This window comes from Camelus dromedarius, chromosome 33 (genome assembly GCF_036321535.1).
Source record: "Camelus dromedarius isolate mCamDro1 chromosome 33, mCamDro1.pat, whole genome shotgun sequence".
Taxonomy (NCBI): Eukaryota; Metazoa; Chordata; class Mammalia; order Artiodactyla; family Camelidae; genus Camelus; species Camelus dromedarius.
This window is the reverse complement of record NC_087468.1, coordinates 5381989-5405550: the sequence shown is the minus strand read 5'-3', so window position 1 is coordinate 5405550 and position 23562 is coordinate 5381989. Positions and strand designations below refer to the sequence as shown.

The following is a 23562-nucleotide window of genomic DNA, read 5'->3' as shown; positions in this document are numbered from 1 at the left end:
ACAGATGTGCTGTCGTGCAGGCCCTGCTGTTCCACTTACAGACACAGGCAGAGCAGGTTTAGCCTCATTCTTCAGGGTCCCAGGACTTCCGGGTGGTAAATGAGCACTGGCTTCAGCTCCACGTCATCAGCTGCACTAGCCCCTTCCCTCACAGTCCCTGAAGCCGGGCACTGACTCCTCTCTGGCTGTGGAAGTCCTGGGCGGCATCGGCTTCCCACAGAGGCTGCTGCTTCGTCTGCACTGGGAATCTGCTGTGCAGCGCGACCACCGCCGTGAGTGATCTGAGCCGGGTCTCCCGGGGAACCTGCCGCGGCCTCCCCACCCGCACCGGCTGCGCCTCCCGCGCTGTGACGTCACGAGGGCGGCGTCCCCCCTGGAGCCTCGTGAACCAGCCTCAGCCTCTGCTGCCTTCACACTCTTCCTCCTCAGCTTCCTCACCTCTCAGCCTTCACGGACTCGAAGAGAGTCGGGACTTCGCTCCAGATTAGCCTTTGGCTAAAAGGAACGCTGTGGCTGGTTGACCTCTCCAGGCACTAACACTTTCTCCGCATCAGCAAGAAGGCTGTTTCACTTTCGTCTCATTCCCGTGTTCACTGGAGCAGCACTTTTAGTTTCCTTCAAGACTTTCCCTTCGCAGCCGTGACTTGGCTAATTGACACGAGGCCCAGCTCTCAGCCTGTCTCGGCTTTCGACAGCCTTCCTCACGAAGCTTAATCGTTTCTAGCTTTTTTTTTCACCATTTAAATCTCATTTATATATATATTTGTTATTGAAGTACAAGCAGCTGACAATGCTGCGTGAATTGCCGGTGCACAGCACTGATTTAAGGTGAGAGACGTGTGGCCCTTCCTTCCACCCGAACACTCAGAGGTCATTCACTGCAGGGCTATTAATTGGCCTGGTCTCAATACTGTTGTGTCTCAGGGGACAGGGAGGCCCGAGGGGAGGCAGAGACGGGGACCAGCCGTCCGTGGAGCAGTTGGAGCACACACAACATTACTGACTGGGTTCACTGTCTTACAGGGGTGCGGTTCATGGCACCCAAAACCATTACAAAAGTAACACCAAATATCACTGCGCACAGATCACCATAACAAACAAAATAATAATGAAAAAGACTGAAATGTTGGGAGAATTACCAGATCGTGACACAGAGACACGAGGTAAGCAGATGCTGTTGGAAAGATGTCACCGACAAACTTGCTCTATCCTCCTGGTGTGGCAGCCCTTCCTCGGAAACTAAGGGCCCACCAGGAGCCACCTCGTTAGCACAAACTCAGGCGTGGTCGAAAGGGGGTCTCTAAGAACAACCGAAGATACCGCGGTCACTCAGGAACTTCTGAGGGTTTTTGAAACACAGTGTCAGAAGCCAGAGACAGGCCAGACGATTACGCCACAAGGAGAAACAGGAAAACTGCACGGGTCTGCTCTTCTTTTTGAGATGGCCAGCAGAGCAGGGTTGTGGTTGAAACAGAAGGGAAAAAACTCCAGCAGGGGCCAGGAATGGTTCCCGGGAGGGTAGCACACAGCATAAACACACAGCAGGGCTTCTAGGGAAGCACAGAGGCCCACAGGACTCTGGCAGGAGCCTGAGAGGCGGGCCCCGGGAGGGGGATGTGTTCTGCAGCTCTCCAGCTTCTGCATTCCACTTGGCTGTAGATGAGACAGATATTCGAAAGTCTGTGAAGAGGCCCCGGTTGATATGGTACTGGACAGCCTGCAAAAGGAGGGGCCCTTCCCCAGCAGAGCACCGTTTACTTAAAAATGACATGGCAGCCCCTTTCGCACCTCCGTGCTGGGAGACACAGCTCCAGCCCCTGGCTGTCAGCAGCCCTTTCAGGGAAGTTGTTCTTTCTGCGTTGCAACCTGTGATTCCACGGGCAGGTGCCTTGCAGCTCTTTAAGAAGCTTAAAATTCCCAGGAGAAACACTTAATGGTGATCTGTGACTTATTTTGTGAAGAAAGAGAAGAAGCAGAAACAGGAGGCCTTTCTCGGCAGTGACACGTCATGGCCTGGCTGGGGAGGAGGCGCGACAGGGTCAGGAGAGCGCTGGGTAAAGTCCTGAACAATAGTTCCCAGCTCCCAGCTGGCCAGCAGAGGGAGGCCTGTGGTCTGAGTCTGCCTTATCTGCGCCACACCACGAGTGCAGCCGCAGACGGAGAGGAACTCCCAGAGCAGAGGTCTGACTTCTGACACTGTCGGCTTACGTGAAATGGAGGACTTGACGTGGGGATGGGCCGAGCGCCTCGCTGTGGACTGCGTGCAGGGCATCCTGCAGCCTACGCCCACCTGTGACACCTGGGAGCAGATCTGGAACTTCCAAGCCCGGCCTGACGACCTCCTCATTTCCACCTATCCGAAAGCAGGTAGGGGTGAGGGGGACAGGTGAAGAGAGATGGGGATGAGTGGGCAAGATGCATCGATCATGAGGTAAAGCTGGGTCTCAGCGGGAAACTGTTCACCGGGCAAGACAGATCACTGGTGGAAACTGAAACCACACAAAAAATATAAAATGACATACCCGTTTTAAGAATTTAATTCTTCCCATGATGTCCATATCACTTACTTCCCCGGAAGAAAGTGGGTCAAACAGCTGAAAACAAAAGGGCCGGTTGTTGATTTGCTTGTTCCGGACTCAGGCCCTCACTGCAGTCCCTGGGGAGAAGCAGGGGCTTGGGTTATGCAACGCTGAGCTCACACGTCTCCCACTCCGGGGTCCGGGCACTGCTCCCTTAATCTCCACCCTCCCTGGGGGTATGCGGTAAACCCACTTTCTTATCCCAATAATCAGCTTAAGAAAGTCACTGTAGAAACAAGACAAACGTGAGCCCAGCCACGGCACCATGAAGACTGGAGGTGAGCCGGGGGAAGTGGCTCTCTGCCGCTGGCTGCATGGGTTTACATGTCGACTTCAAACACAGCGCTCAGTCCATGCCCCGACCGCGTACGCACTTGCTCTTTGCTCTTCTGCAAAATCATGCTCCCTGTCAATAACTTCTGCTACACGTGCACAAACACACACACACTCCAACGCGTCACCGCCTCTGTCTGCAGCGATCGGATCAAAGTCTCTGACGGGCTTTACACTCACATGTCCATTGGCTTCATATCGGCCCTGATTTTCTGAACTTACACATTGTGAGTCTGTTCAGGATAAAAATTTTCTAAATGTGAATTTCTGAAAGTAACCACTGGTGAGGATCACATCCTAGCGCCTTAATTTCATCCACAACTCTACCTTGTTACCATAATTTCAGTAAAATGTTTAATAATTAGTCCTTTCTCCACCTGTCAAATATGAGCACTAAGATTCGGTTCATTTCGGGTTTTCACAGGTTAGGGGTTAGTAGGACTTGGGCAATCCAAATGACTCACACAATAAGTAACACGCTTGCCAGCCGAGGAGGTATTTCGTCAGTCCCCCAAACCCGACACATTAATAAAGGCAGCACTGATTAGTGGGAAGAAGAAACGAGCCCAGGTGACCCGTATGTTTTACACCTAATTTTTAGGGAAAGGATGGGTGCTCTGTGAATGAGCCAAGACAAAAGCACGTTGTAGGGTCACCGACTTCTAGAGGCTGAGCTGAGACGTCGCTCCACCCACTGGAACTTCCAGCCACAGGCGAACCTGTGCCACTGCCAGCCCGTAAATTCCAAGCAAGCTCACAGGCTAGCACACAGGGATCCCACCCCTTCTGAGTACAGGGCTAAAGAAATACAGGTCCTTCATCCACGATGAAGGCATCGGTGCCAAAAAAGGTGAGACCAGCTCATCAGGGACGTAAAATGCTGGTGATCCCGGGGACCCAGAAGTGAACTGAGAGCGTGAGAAAGGGGTCCGGTAACGAGGGCAGGCATCAGAGCCGGTCAGGAAAATCAGCCTAGACCCACGGTTCAGAGCCTCCTCCCGATGTGGACTCTGTCAGGACGCCCGGCCCCACGTCGGTCAGGACTGGGGGCATCGGGAGACAGAGGCCCTTCTCCCATGGCAGTGGTGGCAGTAGGGGTGCAGCCTCTGGGTCAAGGCCCTGGGCAGCAAAGGGTGGGGTGACCTCCACAAATCTTCTATCTGGTGGGGCCACCACCAGCAGTCATGATCTCGGGAAGGGTGACCCCTAACTCCCCTCCTTTAAATCTCAGGCTCATGCATCTCACCGGCAGAATCTAAGTAGCATTCAGACCTTAGCGGCCAAGAGGTCTAGGGACGCACTTTTCAGCCTTTCAGGGAAAACAGAGGAAAGGCTGAGAGGGGACACTAAGCCCTAAGTGGCCCCTGGGTGGCAGCCCGATGCCGCGTGCTGAGGAAACAGTTCGAAGGCCATGTCATGACTACTCCCCGCCTCACAGTCTGGTGGGAAAGACCGCCTCCCACCCTTTCTAGAGAAATACGCAGCTCACTCAACAGCACAACAGTCACGATTAATGGTGGAGAAAAAAAAGAACCATATATTTATCAATCTAACAGCCACTCCAAATTGGAGTCTTTGTATAAAAGTTCCTATTATGATCACACGAGATACAAAGAATGATGTTTTCTGAATTCCGTTATAAACCTGGCCCCAAAGCTCACACAGCTGTGCTGGCAAGCGCTGGGTCATATTCTAAGACACGCAGCATGTAAAGGTCTGTGCCTCTTCCTCTGTGTGGAATAAGGAACGACTTGGACACAGGAGATAGTGGACCTGATACAAAACGAGTGTGACGTTGGCAGAAGCCAGAGAGCTCCGACCCACGAGCGCTTCCCCTTCATCGAGTGGAAGATCCCGACCGTGGAGTCTGGTGAGTACGGCGCAGCCGCCTGGGCCGCGGGCTCGGCCCGCACGCGGGGCGGGCTCTGCCCGCAGCCTCTCGGAGTTCTGGGCATCAGGCAGCTGCGTCTTGCCCGCTATGCCTGGCCACTGCTGTGCTCCAGAGCCTCCCTAAGCCCGGGCGGGACTGTGCAAAAGGAAGCGAGGTTCTGACTCTCCAGTTAGACGTCAGTTTCACTCCACAAGGATCAGCGTAAGTCACGTCATTTCACGGTGGAAGGACTTGAATTTTTAGGCTCTGATCTATTTGGTTGATTGTTATGGTTAAAAATTGCTCTAGCCAAAAAACTCATTCAGGGCTGGATGTATGCTCTCAGACGAGACTGAGATAAGAGGGGAAGGGGCAGGGGACTACTGTGAAAAGAAGGAGACAACCTTCAGCACCACAGTGGAGGAAAATTCAACTCCCAGGGGAACTTGAGGCCCAAGATGGCGGGAGATTTGACCTCCAGGAGACCTTGAGCTTCATTATACACTCACTGCAATATATTAACATGGCAAATGGCACTCCCACAGGCGCCATGACAGCTTCGAGGCTGAGCACAACAGGTCAAAAAGGGGGTGCCAGGTGGTGGCCCAGTTCCTGGGAATCCCAGCCCTTCCCCACAGCAGCTGGAATAATCCTCCCACTTGTCAGCATATGAAGTTGCCAGGCCCATTAAAACTAACACTCCACACCCCTCATGGCCGTTCTCTCTCACCCTCTGAAACGGCCCGCACTCTATCTGTGGAGTATGTATCCCTCTGAATACATCCACCTTCATTCTGCTGTGGCTCACTCTTGAATTCCTTCCTGCGCGAAGCCAAGGACCCTCCCTCACTTGATGGGGTACATCCCAGGGACTCGCCCAACACCTGGGACACCAACATCCTCTCGCGCCCCACTTACCTGTGCCAAGATCTGCACACAGTACAGGCTGCCTTGAACCGTTCGTAATGTCGTAATAACAAAGCAGCGAGATTTTGAAGCAAATAGATAAAAATAGTGGAAAGTGATGGAAAATTCATTTTTGAACACAGGTTTGGAACAAGCCAACGCGATGCCCTCACCACGGACCCTAAAGACACACCTTCCCATCCAACTGCTGCCACCATCCTTGCTGGAGAAAAACTGCAAGGTAGAAAGCAAAAGGAACTCAGAGTTCACTCCTTAGAACACCCTGAGTCGTCTTCATTCAATTTCCTCTGAAAACACTTCACTTGTTAAATTTTTTACAAAAAAGAGAGAGTTCTCTTCACATTAATCCATATGCAAATTGATATGAATGCTTTTCATCTCCCACAAAAGCCAAATCACAGAAAAGCAGCATCAGAAAACTTCATCTGTGTGGAACACACCCGCGTGAACATAACCATCTCTGGGTCTAATTCTGCTTTTGCTTCCATTCCCAGATGATCTACATAGCGAGAAACCCCAAGGACAACATGGTGTCTTACTACCATTTCCACAGGATGAATAAAGCCCTTCCAGCCCCAGGAACCTGGGAAGAGTATTTTGAGAATTTTCTGACTGGGAAAGGTGAGGTTCCTTCCTGTCTCAAACTCTTCAAGCACTCTAAGAAGAAGGCACTTCCTTAGAACAGCAGGGCTCTGCCCTCTTTACCATGAGGGGGTCACCCCGTGACACTCTCCCTCCCCTCGGGGTCCCCTTTCCAGTGGGGTGTCTGCGGGCTAGGCTTCGTGACTCACTGCCGGTTCCCTCTTGCAGTGTGCTGGGGCTCCTGGTACGACCACGTGAAGGGATGGTGGGACGCCAGGCACCAGCACCGCATCCTCTACCTCTTCTACGAGGACATGAAAAGAGTAAGGGGCAGGGCGCCTCCGCGGTTCCCATCTGACCATAAAACACCTGGGGTGTAACGTGTGGACCCCCTCAGGGACCCACAGAGTGGGACAGGGCACAGAAAACGCTGCATCTCACTGGCCGCTGGCCGCGCATCAGAGTGCACCTGGGGCACCGTGAATTTCTGTATCACAGTCTCACCTGCGCTCTGGGGTATGGGATGCCTTTCCTTATAGGCAGATGGCAGCCTGAAACGAATGACGCCTTTTTTCCCTTGCACATCTAGTTTAAAATTCCATTCAGGAGGGGAAATTTTTTTCTAGCACATTTTGGTTTTTTTCCGTTAGTACTTGAGGATGTCATAGTTTTAAGAAACAGTTTAAGAAATTGTAGTGTAATGGAAAACGCTAATGATTTAGAGTCAAATCTGTTGAATCCAAGTTCTGGCTTTATTGCCTGCTGGCAATTATTCTTGGTGAAGAGGCTTAGTATCTTAGACTTACTTAGTTTCCTTAAATGCAAAAAAGGGACAGTAATATATCCTCCTCCAAGATCTGTTACAGGGGCTAAATGAGATGGTGTCACAAGAGTTTACTCAAACGATCATCTACTCAATTCTGACTCCACTGAACACAGGGACCGATACAGACTTAGAGTCTCTGTTCTTGAACTGATGATTGAAAGTTGGGCTCTCAACAGGTAATTCGCAGACAGCTGCATGGGTCCTCGGAGCCCACACCAGGCCTGCTAACTCAGACGCACAGTTTTACACAACTGCTAGGGGACTCCTGTGCACATCAGTTTAGCTGCGTTTCTCTTGGGTTCAATCACTAGTGGGCTTTATCCACTTGTGCCTACAGAATATCAAAAGAGTAAAAACACAATCATTTTTCCATGTTTTTATGGAGATAAAATTGGCATATATTAGTTTCAGGTGTACAGCACCATGATTTGATATTTGTGTACACTGTGAAAGGATCACCGTAATCAGCCTAGTTAATATCCGTCACCTCCCAGAGTTACAAAATTTTTTCTTGTGTGGGGAACTTTTTAAGATCTACTCTCTCAGCAACTTTCAGACACACCACATCATCAGTTGCAGTCCGCATGCTGTACACCACATCGCCAGGACTTTTATAAGTAACATCTGATCTGTTCTCTGTCTACCGTTTTTATTAAACAGATAAATCGTCACATTTCTAGGATTCTCAGAACCATGATTAAGGGCTTGCGGGACACCCCACAGATACCACTGTAACATTTCCTCCTTTATGCTTGCTTCGTACAGTTGTACTAACACACCACGGAAGGCAGGGAAAAACCAGACAAGCGAGTGTGTGCAGAAGGAGACACTGGCAGCCTGGGTCCCGGGGGAACACGTTTCACAGACGGGCACTACTGAGGCTCAGAGGGTTGTCCAGACACACAAATCGAGAGGCAGCTACTCAGTTAAGGACTGTCACGGCAGGGAGCTGCATGTTATGAGGAAGCGTTTGCTCCTCTACGAGCAGATGTGGCAAACGGGAACATGCTAACGGGCACTAATGAGCTCAGACCAGGAAATGTCCACCTGGGTGACGCCTGCTCACCCTGTGTGTCACAGCCATGTCCACGGAGGACGTGCCCCTGGGAACAGTGCCCTTTTGTGGGGGTGGATCCCACTGTAGGATGAGCCCCAGGAAGAAACTTTGTTGAAACAGGCAGTCTAACCTCAGAGCCCCCACGGCCCTTTCACATGTTTCTGTGATCATGTTCCGAGTGTCACTGGACTGTGGTCACTCGAGGCTCACAGTTCTCAGCACTCTTGTTGGCTCCTAGTCTGTGTCAGGCCAAGTAGGCACTTTTGACATCCAAGCTTTCTCAGAAGGGGCCCATTTTAAGGCAGAAGACACAGTGGTAGGGTTCCACCCCACCCCCAGCCCACCATGCCTCTGGGGACAGGGGACTTCCTGCACACGGCATCCTGAGCCGTGTCCCTCTGGTGAGGAAACAGTGGTGACAACGGAACTGAAAGCTTCACCCGGACCAGTGGGGGCACTGGAGCTGGTGCCACGGTGCCTCCTGGGTGCAGAGATGTCCCCTCCCATCCTCCTGGCCCCCCATTAGCACCACTGCAAAAGTCTGGGGGCCCTTCTATTAATGTCAGAAGCAGGAGACAGGCTGGCCGTGGCCATGTCCCCAAAGCTGCTGCACAGCCTCTGTTCTCAGCAGTGGCCCTGCAACACTCCCTGTTGCGCATTTAGCTGACCAAGACCCCACTGTGGCCCATGACTGGCTGGAGCAGGACACTTGGACGTAACCCTGGTCACATGCCCTCAGTGGAACATCCCCCAGCACCACAGGCCACCTCACTGACACGGCTCAGCCGATGCCCCCATGTTCCAGCAAGAAAAGTGTGATGATTCCAATTGATACAAGGAGAACAATATGAGTCAGTAGGTCAAAATGAGTCATTTCTGAAAAGCTGAGCATTTGTGAGACGACTTTAACTCATGACATGTTACTGATTACTGCTATTAATTCATTCAATGTTCTTGTAAAACTATTATTGATTTAAATTATCTTATATCAAGTCTTTTCTTTTGACTCTGATCATAGAACCCAAAGCATGAAATTCAGAAGCTGGCAGAATTTATTGGAAAGAGCCTAGACAACAAAGTTCTGGATAAAATTGTCCACCACACTTCCTTTGATGTCATGAAGCAGAACCCAATGGCAAACTACTCATCGGTTCCAACTGAAATCATGAATCAATCAATTTCTCCATTCATGAGAAAAGGTTTTTATGTTTTCTTTTGGCCATAATCTTTCAAGTATTGTCCACTATTTCAGAGTCTTTGGGGATTTTTCTTTTCTATAGATAAGAAATGTGCAATCTGTAATGAATGATTCTGGGAAAAGAGGATTTAAGAAATTACAGATGAAATGAAATCAGTATTTAGCCACAACTGGAGAGTGAGGTTTGGTGTCTAAGTCCAACCTCTCATCCTCACTTTTACTCCAGAGCTCTGGCTCATATGGTGAAAATACACAGAATAAAGTCAGGTGGAGAAAAGAAGCCATTTTATAAATTAGGGCTCTAAGCTATTAGTTAGATCCATTCATTCAAAAATACTTAGTGAGCGGCTACTATATGCTGGGCACTGTTCTAGATAATGTTCCAAGCAGTGAACAAAACACAGAAAAATTCCTGCCCTCGTGGAAATTCTAGCCACAAACAAATAAAAAAAAACTTTAAAAATACACAAGACAGTAGATGAGATGAGAGTAAGCTCTGTGGAGAAAGAGCAATCTGAGAAAGGGAACAGGGATTGCAAGTGGAAAATTGGGGGGAAAACGTTTTTCCCCCTTCCTTTCTCAAAACTGTACCGAGTCCCTCCAGAAGCAGGCCTTTCTCGGTAGGCCTGCAGCATGGGAGCCGCAGGCACAGCACCAACCACGCTGGGGTGTGCAGGAGGGCAGGACAGAGGCAGGCACCCGGCCCGCTGTCCCCACCTGGTGGCCGCTCCTCCACATCTCGCTGATCAGGCCAGCTGGGGGGAAAGGAACAGAGGTGCGGCGGTGGGGTGGGGGGGACACGTGTGGTCCAGGTCCGCCCCTCCTGGAAGGAGGAGCAGAAGCATCTCACAGAAACTGGACAACAGAGGAGTACAGACCCTCGCCAGCTGCTGACTCTCCCCCATGGCTGTTTCAGGGACAGTTGGAGACTGGAAGAACCACTTCACGGTGGCCCAGAACGAGAGGTTTGAGGACGACTACAGGAAGAGGATGGCTGACAGCAGCCTGGCTTCCCGCTTCCACTTCTCATGAGGAAGAAAAGAACCTCAGCTCGAGCAGTAGGACGCTCACTACCCAGGCCACACGCCATTGGATTCAGGTGCCGGGCTAGTATTGCCTGTGTTTGCTTTTGCTCACTCTACACAAAACCTTGTAACCAGCAGGATTTGTAAGTAATCTAAACAATTCAACTCAATTTAAACATAAACACACCCAACGAGAGAAATTCAACTAGCCAAACTAAGGAGAGACAAAAATTAAACTGAATTACTCTAAACCAAACCAACTGTCTTTCAGTGTGTGTCTTGCCCAAGTGAGTTAAGTGATGTTTATTTTATAATTTATACTCACTTGTACACTTAGGTTCACACAGAAGCCTGTACATAAATGTTTATCGTGGCTCTAGTCTTAATCACCCCAACAAACCCAAATGTCACGCGGTTGCTGAATGGATAAATAAGTAGGGCACATCTGTACAGTGAACATCACTCAGCAACAGAAGGGAACAAATTACTGACAAGTGCGACAACCTGAGTGAATCTGAAAGGCATCTTGCCAAGGTAAGGATGCCAGTCTCAAAAGGTAACACGCTGCATGTTCCCATCTCTATGACACTGGTGGTGACGGAGAACAGACGGGGGTTTGCAGAGGTTAGGGATGGGAGGATCGTGGGCCACAGCGAGTATTTCGGAGGAGTCCCAGGGGTAATAAAACTGTTCTCTAGACTGATCACACCAGTCTGCACAGATTTTAAAATTCAAAGAACTGTGTGCCAAAAGGCAAGGCAATATTTCCGTACATTAATTGAAAAAATAAAATGAAGGTTGGGGAGGACTATAGTTTTCAAAAATGTGAATTCTTCTTATTCTTCTTTTGAGATACACTTGACACATCACATTCTAGCAGTTTCAGGTATACAATATAATGGTTTGGTATTTATATGTCTTGTGAAATGATCACCACAATAAGTCTAACATCCATCACCATATATGGTTACAAAAAATGCTTTTCTTGACTTGAGAGCTTTTAAGATCTATTCTCTTAGCAGTGTTCAAATACAGTACAATGTTGTCAACTGCAGTCACCAAGCTGTACATGACATCCTCAGGAATTATTTACTTTATAAATAAAAGTTTGTGCCTTTTGACCCCTTTACCCATTTTGCCCATCCCCACCCCTGGCCTCTGGCAACCATTCTGCTATCTATGAATTTGGTTGTTTTTGTTTTGGGGGTGGAGGGTTCTAACAAAATGTCAAAAATGTCAATTTTATAAAAGACAAACGCCATGGAAATGTTTCAGATTAAAAAAACCTTAAGAGAAGTGACAATTTAATGCAAACCCTGGTCCTCGGCTGTACCCCATACTGGAAGGGAAAAAATGCATTAAGTCCTTAATGTTAATAGAACAAATATCCCTGTAGTTTCTGTTCTAAGCTTACTCAAAACCTAAAAAAAACTGACTAGTGATCTTAGGTTCTGTTTTGCTGGTTGGTTTCTACACCAGTTAATTAATAGATTCAACTAAGTTTTCATGGAGTGTGGGCTGCATACAAGGCAATGGACTTGATGGAGAAAGGGCAACAGGAAGTCCTCTATTTTTCACCAAAAGCTGCTCAAAGTCTTGGGTTTTTCCGGCACTACCTGCCGAACTATTTGGTCTTCTTTCTGAATGGTGTTTGCTGCCACATAAACATTAAGAATTTTGGTGGCTTCTAGGAATTACTCGTGAGTTTTCTAAAAACCTGCCTGGGATGACTTGCCTAGTGTGGAAAAGTCATTCACCACAACACAGCACAAGGTCCAAGTCACGGGCGTTTTCTGAAGCCAGCTCCTTACAGGGGACGTTTTTGGCAAGCTGGCACTCTTGCCCCCAAGATACGAGTACGGGCGTTGGAGGTGACAGCAAACGGCAGGCTCTGGCTGCCCTAACAGAGCGCTCGGACCGGCTCAGGCATCACACCTCTGTCCTGGGGACTGGGACCAGGAGGTGTCCTCAGGCCACTCCCTCCCGTGCCAGCGTCCCCACGCTCAGGGCTGTCTCCTCAGTCATGTACAAAGACAGACCTCGCTGTCACCAAAGGGAAGTGTCAACAGAGGCCCCGCACCAGGCTGTGCCCCCGGGCGGGGACCGGGGCCACCACTGTCCAGGAGGACGGCGGGGTCCAGGCCATGGGTGCTCTCCGGTCGCCCTCTGCCACCTGCAGCCACAGGGCACAGCCCCAGTGCCAGGTCCCAGCACGAAGGGTGTCTCAGGGAACCAACGTGGGATGAGGGGACATGTGAGGGACAGATGAAGGGCGAGGTAAGGGGACAGCTGAGGAGACAGCTGAGGGGACAGCTGAGGGACTGGAGAGGGGACAGCTGAGGGGACAAATGAGGGACAGGTGAAGGGACAGCTGAGGAGACAGGTGAGGAAAAGGAGAGTGGACAGGTGAGGGGACAGGAGAGGGACAGCTGAGGAGACAGCTAAGGTGACAGCTGAGGGACAGGAGAGCAGACAGTTGAAGGGACAGCTGAGGGGACAGGAGAGTAGACAGGTGAAGGGACAGTTGAAGAGACAGGAGACTTGGGCGACTACCCGAGCCCGGCGAGGCCCCTCCCTGACGGCCGCCCCGCCCCGCCCCGCCCCTTCGAGGCCGTCCTGGCGGGGTTAGGGCGGGGCGCGCGTGGGGAGCCGCCTCCCAGACGGAAGCGGAAGCGCAGGCGCAGGCGCCTCCGGGCCGTCACCGTGGAGACGGGGGGCGGGGCCGGCGGAGAAGCGCGACCTTTGACCCGCGGTCGGGCTCCGTCCGAGGCGGCGGCGGGCGGAAGTGCGGGCTGCGGGCGGCCATGGAGGTAACGCGGCGGCGCCGGGGCTTGGGGGCTGAGGGGCTGAGGGGCTGAGGGCCCGCTCCCCTCCCCGCCCGCCCGCCCCGCGGCGTCCGCAGGACTCGCTCTGACCGCCGGGTCTCGCTTTGTCTTGCAGGATCCTGTTCACGATGGGGTGGCCTCCCCAGCCACTCCCGGGACCGGGAGATCCAAGGTGAAGGGAGCCTGACTAGCGGCGCTCCGAAGCGGCCGGGGTCGCGAACTGGACACTTAGCCGTGAAGGGTGGCCCGCCTGGCCGGACGCTTTCCCCCGGGGTCTCAGTTGGAGGGTCACTGTCACCCGTTTAGCTCCCTTCTCTCCTCTGTCACGTTTCCCGGGGGGAGAAGCCCTGGCTTTGGGGTCACTTCCTGTCCTGCCCGGCGCCGCCGCGGCCCTGCAGGGTCTCGGACATTGACCGGGCTCGCAGATGTGAGGCGCTGGAGGTCGGGGGACGGGGCGGGCCCCCCCCCCCCACGCGCGCCTCCGGGTCGTGGGGGCGGGTGAACGGGGTCGTTTTTACGGCCCTGGGCAGCGTTTCACAGTCTCTAGGCGGTGAGGTTTGTTCTGCATACTGAGTATCAGATTGAGACACTCGCCTGAGCACTTTATTTCCCTTCACTTCAGCTCGATAAGTACTGTTATCTCAGTTTCACAGACAAGAAAACGGAGCCCACAGGGGTTAAGTAACGTTCCCTGATTTTTTAAGTTAAAGCCTAATGCAACCCGATTTATAGTGTTGCTGTAGTGAACAGGCTTATGTGTTTTCAGGTGGCCAGAGACTTCTTTCAGCCTTAGGTAGAATAAAATAATTTTATAGCTGTAAGGAACTTTTAAGTAGAATTAGTCCCCTAATTTTGCAATTAAAGAAATCGAAATCCAGAGAGTATCTTAACCTGTAACAAGGATATCTATAATACAAGAGGGTATGTGCGTTTCTTACATTTCACAGTAGTTGCTTAACTAATAATTATTGAGATAAACTTGCATTTGCTAATCTTAAGATATGTGGTGTTTGGTTGACAAAGATTTATTCCGTAAGATGATTTTATTTGTAGGCAAGCTTTGTGTTTCTTTTTGTGGTATAGTAGAAATACGAATTGCAACAAATTGGTAACATCAGTACCTCTTTCAGCTGGAAACATTGCCCAGGGAAGATCTTATCAAGTTCGCCAAAAAGCAGATGATGCTAATACAGAAAGCTAAATCCAGATGTACAGGTATTGGCTTAAAAATATTCATCGTGACCACAGTCTTACTTAATCATGGTTATAAATATTAGTTTTTAATCGTATTTTGGCTTGTTTTGTTTAATGAGTAAATCCAGTAAAATCTTAGTTTAGTGGAATCTCCTATTAGTTAACATTTTAACCATTCCCCCCTGATATTTTTAGTTATCTCACATCTCTAAACTGCAGTTGCCTTTGAATTAGTAAAAGTCAGGGAGGAGGATTTTAAAAAATAGTTTGTTAAATAAGCACTTTTTTTTAACTTCATGTGGATTGTATATTTTGAGTAAAGCATTTTTTTCTAGAGTAGTCAATTGAAATGTTAGAGACATGAGGTTTTGAGCCTAAAGAAGTAAAAAGAGGCCTCAAGTAAAGCAATAAAAGATTTGCATATCTGAAATTATGAAGTATGTTTATTTGCTGAGGTTGCTGAATATTTCCTATTCAGCTTCCCTTTCTTTATATTCCAAAAAGATAAAGATACTAGTATCGTTATTAATAGTGTAGGTGAGCTCTTGAATTTCCAATGGCTTAACAGGTGTTAACTGCCCCAGCCTAAAAGCCAAGACTTATTTTCTACTACAGAAAGTCAAATTGTGTTTCCGGAGATTGGATCAGCTGCTCATAAAAAGAATAATTTATTTGGAAAGATTATTCTAGGCCCCAGACCTAGACATGAGTTGATGAAACGGATTAACACGTGTGTTTAATATGAAGTTAGTTGTTGCTTTTAGATTATTCAGTAAGGAGTTATTTACAGCTGAAATAATATCTGGGATTTGCTTCAAAAATGTCAGAATGTGTAAGAAAAAAATGGGAAGGAGGAAGTGAATACAGGTGAGGATGAAACAAGATTGACATAGAGATTAACCATACTATTCTCTCTAGTTTTTTATTTGTTTGGAATTTTCCATAATAAAAAGGAAAGTAAAAGGTAATACTGGGTGAAGTTAATGATTCCTCAGAATATCTGCTGCATCTTAAATATTTTCTGATTTGTAGTGACTTTTTTTTTTTTAAGAATGTACTTATCACTTTAGCCAGTAATTATTTTCTTTGTTTCTGAACTGGTATCTTTTATTTTTTTTAATAATTGTTTAGAATTGGAGAAAGAAATTGAAGAATTCAAATCAAAATGTGTTGCTGGAGGAACTGATGATATTATTAAGGTATTGAGACAGCTGGGAATGTTGCTTTCATTTTTATTTATTTACTTAGAAAAAATGCTGATGATAAGTCAGATTTCCTGGAGAGCTGTCAGCCTGCTTCAGCACTATCTGGCTTCCTGTCCCTGGGATTCCACTTCCTCTCGGCCCTTGGTTACACTTTTTACCTTTCTGGTTGACTGTAAAAAGTGAGAGTTAAGTAACCTCCCATTCTGTTCTGAAATGGGTATTACTTTCTGTCCTTTTCATCCCACGCACGCTAATTATGGTCACTGCCTCAGTCTCAGTCCTGCTCTTCCCTCTCCCCCTCAGAAAACCCAGCTGCTCTCAGGACTTTGATGGCAACTTTGGGGCTGATCATCTATAGATATAATCTATAGGGCTGTGTCCCTGGACATGCCTACTGTGATCAGATGTCACAGTTAAATTCTAGCTGTTTGGGGGGAAAATCTTCACCCGTTTCTCTTGTCCTCTTTTCATACTCAGCACGACCGCATGCCCTGCCCTGGACAGCCAGGAGCAGCACAGTTTGGGGGCCTTTTAACTTTGGAGTTTGTGTCAGTTGCCAGAGACCTCGTGTTCTTCGGGGCGATGCTCCACTTTATCCTCTTCTCTCCATTTCCACGGTTTTGTTAAACACCTCGTGTCGAACTTCACTGACTGGGCTCCCTCTCTCTCTGGCTGCCCGGGCCCTTGCTGGATCACAGACTGCTGTTTGTGTCTTGCTGTTCCCTGTTTGAGAGTTCTTATTCTTACTTCCATGCCCCTTATGCTACCTTCCCCAACCTGGCCTAACCTTGCTTCTCAAAGCTCTGCTGTAACTTTTTTCCGTCTTTTTCCACATTTAAATTTGACTGTTGCTCTCTGTTCCTTAATTATGTGTTATCTTAGTTTCTCGTTAAGTGGCTCCCAACTTGAGAGCCATGGACGATTGTGGGACTCCCAGGAAGTTCTACAAGGAGTCTGTAAATCCCTATGCGTGTCTTGCACGACCATTTTGTTCTTTATGTAACTGAAACAGTACATGAAGTGTGAATTGTGTACACAAATCCCATTTGGATTTGTAATGTGCTGATTGATTTAAACATTGCTGAATTCATAATGATTTTGTTTATTTTGGTCATTATGTATTTACTTATTTAGTCATAACCAAAGTGCAACTACATGGCAGTTAACAATGGGCACTCACTCTGGAGCCAGACTGCCTGGCTCAGGTCTTCAGACCTGTGCTCTGCCGAAGACCAGCTCTGTAATCGGGGCTGCTTTCTTCGTCCTTTCTCTGTGACTCTGTTCCTCCATCTGTAGACTAGAGAGCATATGATGCCTGCTTTTCTTAGAGCTGTGTTATGAGTTAGTGCACATACAGCAGTTAGAACTGGGTCTGTCACACATGCGCAGTAATTGTTTATTCCTGTTACCATGTGTCATTTGTGGGGGTGTTTTACACACACATACACGGACATACACACACATCCACACACTAAAAGGAGATTTTTGTATTTGAAAAGACAGCTGCAGAGATTCTGTCCTAATTTTGTATCAGTTAACTATTAGCCCTTAGAATACTTTTTATACAGTTGCATTTCAGAATATTTAAATATCTGTTCCTTATTTCCTCCTTTGTATTCTCTCATTTTGTCAAAACTACTTCTAAAGATGAGGGTGGAAAGTTTCTCTCTGTCAGCCAACTTGACCTTTCAAGTGATTAGTTTAATATTAAAGCATGTTACCCTGATCACTCAAATCTCAGAAAGTAAAGGTTTGGTAAAATTAAATGAGAATGAAATCTTTGGTTTCCAGTCCTAATGAGAAAATTACTTTGGGGAGTGATCAGAAAATCTGTGCAGCAGTTACTCAGCAGTTGTAGAAAAATCACATACTGCAGCATAGAATGTGCTCTGCACCTCCAGAAAACGGAGAAGACGTTCTTGCTAAGTTTCATCTCTTCATTGGAAAAGTACACTGGGGAAGATACGGCTTTGAATACAAGGTTTTCTGTTCGTAAAAATGTACAGCTTTTTACAAGTTTTGATTATTAAAATTTCTAGCAGTCATCTTTTAGTGCATTAAAATACATCTAAAGTTTTATTGCAAACTGGCATATTTGATTTTTAAAAAAGAGGAATAAAAACCTGTATTTCTCATGTCAAAATCTGAGATATATAATGTTAAGTGAACTCACATGCTGCTTCCAAGCCCAAGACAAAGGTGACAATTGCATGTTAAGATGCTGAAGTTTCTAGTACATGTCACTCTTGTTGAGTTCTCTTTGCTGGAATCAAATCTGTATTTCCTGGGAAGTAGCTGTCTATTTTGTACATCTAATCTTTAAGGTTATTTATAACTTTCAGATAATGCTCTCTATATATTTCCTAAAATTATTAATGTATTTTGGCTTCTGGTAATTCACCAAACTGAAGTTTATATTCTAATACTATGTAATGTGAAAAACCTGATTTTAAAACTAAAATTATTTTAACAAAAATAATATATGCACATGATTTAGAAATAGTACCAAAAACGAAATAACTCATTATGATACTGAATAAAGTATGGAAATTATTTCTATATTTCTAAATAATATGCTGTGCTGCTATTCCTTGATTTATACATGTGAGATATTAGCTATTAACTTCCTGTTAGAGCAGATGAAAATTTAGCTGTCTTTCACAATGACTTCTACTTTCCAAATGGTCAAACTGATCAAATAATCATTTACATTTTCTCCTGGGCTCCTGCCTTCTAAAGCCTCTGTCCTGTGCTAATGTCGCCTGGTTGTTCTCTTGGTCTTTGGTTTTCCTGGAATTGGTCTTTTGCCTTGACCCTGTGGGTTTCTGTACTGCTTTCCTGTGCTGGCCCCCCGCTCGCTGGTCACATCACGTCCACTGTCTTGGTTGACCTCATTTCGGTAGAGCTTGTTCTTCTGTAGCTTCCTAAGAACGAATGTGTAGGAGGAAAATTGTTGCCATCTTTTATATAAAAATGGCTTTATTCTACTCTCGTGTTTGAATAATAGCTATAACTTGATATAGAACTCTAAATTTTCTACGTCTGCTTTGTTTTAGTATTTTTGAACAACAAAGTTTTTCTTTGTTATTTCATGTAAGAAGTTTAGGGGCAGTTCTAGAGTTATAGTGGACTGATGTCTGTTTAGAATGTTAACGTTTTATCTAGATTTTAACGTTTAGGATTAACTTTATCTAAATTTGTAGTGAAATGGATCTTTGATTTTCCTGTCTGTAAAGTCCTTGGATACTGTCATCAAGTTATGCTGATTTTGTGGTATAACTCAGTAATTCTTGCTTTTTATTTCCTCTGGTGCAATTCATATGTAATTGGGATAGCCTGTTCTTTGAAAACTTAATAGAACTCACCTATAAAACTATTCCCCTTGTTTTTTTTGGTGGGCAATTTTAAACCACTAGTTGGATTTTTAGGTAGTTATAGTATTGATGATATTTTTAAATTTTTTTGAGTTATATTTTTCTAGGAATTTTTATCCATTTCATTTCAGTTTTCAGTATTATTGGCCAATAATGGATTATAATATTCTTCTTAACTGTGTAGTCTCTATTTTATATATAGATAGGTTCCCCTTTTATTCATAATATTGTTTGTGACATCTGTCTTCTCTTGGTCAGTCTTTCAAGAGATCTATTTTGTTAGCATATTTCCAAAGAACTGACTCTTGGCTTGTCGTCCTATTTTCCACTTCATTAACTTCCTCCTCCTTGTTTCTGCAGAGAATAAACCTTCTCTAGGGAGGAGGGCCGTTGGTGGTTTCTTGCCCATTTTTCTAACCACTCCCTACTGAGACTGTCAATCAGTCCCACTTTTTGAACCCCTCATGCTATACCTCCCTCCACAGTATCTGGTGCTTCCAGTTTCTGAGCATTTAATTTTCTAATGAGTGTTTGCCAGCTTCTCATACATGCGTCCCTGTGCAAGTCCTTAGGCTATAGCCTTCCTTCTGTTTCTCACTCAGTCCCTCCACCTCCTCCACTTTGTTTTCCAAAGACATACTAAAATTTCTCATGTCTTTTTTCCTTTTCTCTTTGTTCTTATGAATATACCTTTTTAAATATTCTTTCTCTGGCATGGTTTTGGAAAAGGTGAGGAGAGAATTATACATGTAGTTAATCCACTATTTTTAAACTCAGTTGAACAGATCATCCTGTTCCAACACAGGCATTGACCGAACGTCTGGATGCTGTTCTTTTGGAAAAAGCAGAGGCTGAGCAACAGTGTGTTTCTCTGAAGAAGGAAAATATTAAAATGAAGGAAGAGGTTGAGGTAAGGCACCATTTTAATTTTTTTATTTGTTTTTAGTTGACTTATGTAATTAGTCATGAATTCTAGAACTGAGACCTTAAAAAGCATCTGATCTGATTTTAACAACTTATAGACAAGGAAACAGGTTGATATTTAAAGAAAAATAACTGAAATCACCCAACTACGCAGAGATAGAGGTAACATGTATTTATTTGTTCCACTGTTTAATCTTCCTTTACCTGTAATATCAGTCTTTAATAAAAATAGAAAAAGGTATTTTATGAAGAATTGAAGTAAGTTGATTCTCACACACACCCTAAATACCATCATCTGTTTAGTTCTGGGATATTCAGTTTTGCCCATTGGGTCTGGGCTAATGTTCTCCCAGAAGATTTATTAATCCATTCAGGAGATACTCATTAAAGCTTTGTGACTTAATACAACTTACATAATTTACTACCATTTGAAAGAAAATTAAATTCAGAGATTTCCTAGCTTTTAGTTATTGCTTTCAGTAACACATTTTGTACTGCTGAAATATATCATCATACTTAAGGTCATCAGAGCCTAAGCAGAATTACTGGAATCGTAGTATCGTGTTTCTGTATGGACATTTCTGCCCACTTCCTCTTCTGTGAGCCTGTGGCTGGTATTTTACCTGAAGAGAGGGGTTTCTTTTGTCTTAGTCAATTGTTGTGCTCATTTTTATAGAACTCTGTAACTAAGTTGGAAGATGTGCACAAGGACTTTGAACAATCACAAAGCAACTATGTGAAAGAAGTGGAAAATTTGAAAAATGAGTTAATGGCAGTACATTCCAAATACAGTGAAGATAAAGCTAGTTGGCAAACGGAACTGGAAGGAGCAGTGAAAAAACAATTAGAGCTTTCAGAACAACTTAAATTTCAGACTGACTCTGAAGATAATGTTAAAAAACTCCAAGAAGAGATTCAGAAAATTAAGCCAGCCTTTGAAGAGCAAATTTTATGTCTGCAAAAGCAGTTAGAAGCTGCCACAAATGAAAAGGAGCAAGAAATTACTTATCTCAAAGGAGTCATTGAGGCTAATTCTCAGCAGTACCAAAAAGACATTAATAGTTTACAAGAAGAACTTTTACGGTTGAAATGTACACACCAAGAAGAGGTGAAAGAATTGATGTGCCAGATTGAAGCATCCGCTAAAGAACGTGAAGCAGGAGTAAATAATTTAAACCAGCTGAAGGAGAACTTAGTCAAACAGTGTGAGGCAGGTGAGAAGAACATTCAGGAGAAATATGAATGTGAATTAGAAAACATTGGGAAGGCCTCAGATGCAAACCAAGTAACTCAGATGTGTTCTTTGCTCTTACAAGAGGATAGTTTTGTAGAACAAGAAGTAAATGAAAAAGTCAAGCACTTAGAAGATGCCTTAAGAGAACTGGAATCTCAACACAGTATCTTAAAAGATGAGGTAACTTACATGAATAATCTTAAATTGAAACTTGAAATTGATGCCCAACATATAAAGGATGAGTTTTTTCATGAACGGGAAGATTTAGAGTTTAAAATTAATGAATTGTTATTAGCTAAAGAAGAACAGGGGTGTGTAATCGAAAAATTAAAATCTGAGCTAGAAGATTCAAATAAGCGGTTTTGCTGTGCCATAGAACAACATAACAAAGAAGTACAGAGTCTTCAGGAGCAGCATCAAAAAGAAATCTCAGAACTCAATGAGACACTTCTGTCAGGTTCTGAAAAAGAAAAATTAACACTAATGTTCGAAATACAGGGTCTTAAAGAGCAGTATGAAAACCTACAACAAGAAAAGCAAGAAGCAATTTTAAATTATGAGAGTTTACGAGAAATTATGGAAATTTTACAAACAGAATTAGGGGAGTCCGCTGGAAAAATAAGTCAAGAGTTCGAATCAATGAAGCAACAGCAAGCATCTGATGTTAATGAACTTCAGCAGAAGCTGAGGACTGCATTTAATGAAAAAGATGCTCTTCTTGAAACTGTGAATCATCTCCAGAGAGAAAATGAAAAGTTGTTATCACAACAAGAATCTGTACTAGAACTTGAAAATACCATAAAGAACCTTCAAGAAAAGAATGAAATGTGTTTAGTTAGTCTCAATCAGAGAGATACCATGTTGCAAGAATGTGAAACAAAGATAAATTATCTTTCTGAGGAAAAAGATGATTTCATAAATAAAATTAGAAGTTCTCATGAAGAGGTGGATAATCTCCATAAAGAATGCGAAAGAAAAGAAAGATTGATTATAGAACTTCGGGGAGAAGTGGAGCAAACTACCCAGTACAACGCTGAACTAGAACAAAAGGTAAATGAATTAACAGGAGGACTAGAAGAAACATTGAAAGAAAAGGATCAAAATAATGAAAAACTAGAAAAGCTTGTGGCTCAATTGAAAAGTCTCTCTGAAGACCAGGAAGCAATGTCATCTGAAGTGAAGTCTCTTTATGAGGAAAATAGTAGACTGAGTTCAGAAAAGAACCAGTTGAGCAGGGATTTGGAAGCTCTCCTGTCTCAAAGAGAAGGAGATTTTATGCTTAAGGAACAGATTTCTGAATTAGAAAAGAAACTTCACTTAACAGTTGAAGAAAGAGATAATTTCAATAAACTGTTGGAAAATGAGCAAGTTCAGAAGTTATTTGTCAAAACTCAGTTGTATGGTTTTCTTAAACAAATGGAGCCAAAAGTTTCAGAAGAAAGTGAAGAGCAAGATATTGTAAGTGTCCTACAAGCTGTCAGTGAATCCTTAGCTAAAATAAGTGAAGAAAAACACAACCTGGTTTTTCAGTGCGATAAAAAGGTAGTAGATTTAGAAAAAGAGATTAAGTCACTTCAAGAAGAGAATGTAATTCAATGTGAGGAACTTAGGTCTTTACTAAGAGACTCTGAGCAGGAAAAAATTACCTTAAGGAAAGAGTTAGAAGAAACCCTCTCAGAAAAAGAGGCCCTGCAGTCTGATCTTCTAGAAATGAAGAATGCTAATGAACAGACAAGGCTTGAAAACCAGAATCTCTTAATTCAGGTTGAAGAAGCATCTCAAAAATTATGTAGCAAAAATGAAAAACATAATGAAAAAGAAAAATCTTTTGTAGAGGACCTTGAAAACCTAAGGCTGTTACTGGAACAAAGAGAATCTGAATTGCAAGATGTGAGAGCAGAGTTGACATCATTAAAGGTACGTTTAATTTGAATTTTGTTGATATAAATAAATTCTTAGTTCTAATTAGAGACTAGAAAATATGTATTACTATTTTGACACTCTGAAGTCAGAAGTAAATTTTTAGCATTTAAGCTCAAATGCAAATTCCTGAAAAGTACATTCAACGTTTTCATGTCATACTTATCAATCACTTTTTGGTTTTAGATCACTTTAGAATCTTAATCTTACATAAGATTAAATGATTAGGGGGTTAAATGTCTTGGTCAAAATTATATAACTAATCACCAGCAAAACTACAACTAAACATGGAAAAAAATCTAAATTTCTTCTTTGTGTGATGCACATATTACCTTTAAAAGCACTGTTGAGTAAAAAAAAAGTAGGCTAAAGTGGTATTTAACTTTAGCCAAAAATTTAGGTTTTTCTCCCAAAATTGAGTACGATAAACTATAATCATCATTTAATCTTTTCCTTGTTACATTATGTATTTGGTATATGTTGGGTTCT

General features: G+C 44.8%; 2 protein-coding genes across 4 annotated transcripts in view; both read left to right on the top strand.

Moving 5' to 3' along the window:
• Positions 1-2097: 2097 nt before the first annotated feature.
• Positions 2098-10653, top strand: SULT1C4 (sulfotransferase family 1C member 4). Its single transcript, XM_010991875.3, has 7 exons — positions 2098-2367; positions 4657-4782; positions 5832-5929; positions 6204-6330; positions 6520-6614; positions 9193-9373; positions 10289-10653. The coding sequence occupies exons 1-7, from the start codon at positions 2214-2216 to the stop codon at positions 10402-10404; spliced, it is 897 nt and encodes a 298-aa protein (XP_010990177.3). The 5' UTR covers positions 2098-2213; the 3' UTR covers positions 10405-10653.
• A 2479-nt stretch (positions 10654-13132) lies between these two features.
• GCC2 (GRIP and coiled-coil domain containing 2) overlaps positions 13133-23562 on the top strand; it is a 37577-nt gene continuing 27147 nt past the window's right edge. For 2 of the 3 annotated variants that reach the window (XM_031441009.2, XM_031441011.2), the window contains exons 1-6: positions 13133-13207; positions 13338-13394; positions 14353-14437; positions 15548-15615; positions 19801-19905; positions 20596-23070. In XM_031441009.2, coding sequence (XP_031296869.2) covers positions 13202-13207; positions 13338-13394; positions 14353-14437; positions 15548-15615; positions 19801-19905; positions 20596-23070 — 2796 coding nt within the window. In that variant the 5' untranslated portion in view covers positions 13133-13201. Of the gene's footprint in view, positions 13208-13337; positions 13395-13719; positions 14144-14352; positions 14438-15547; positions 15616-19800; positions 19906-20595; positions 23071-23562 lie in introns of those variants that run through there. The other variant, XM_031441010.2, reaches the window with a different exon arrangement.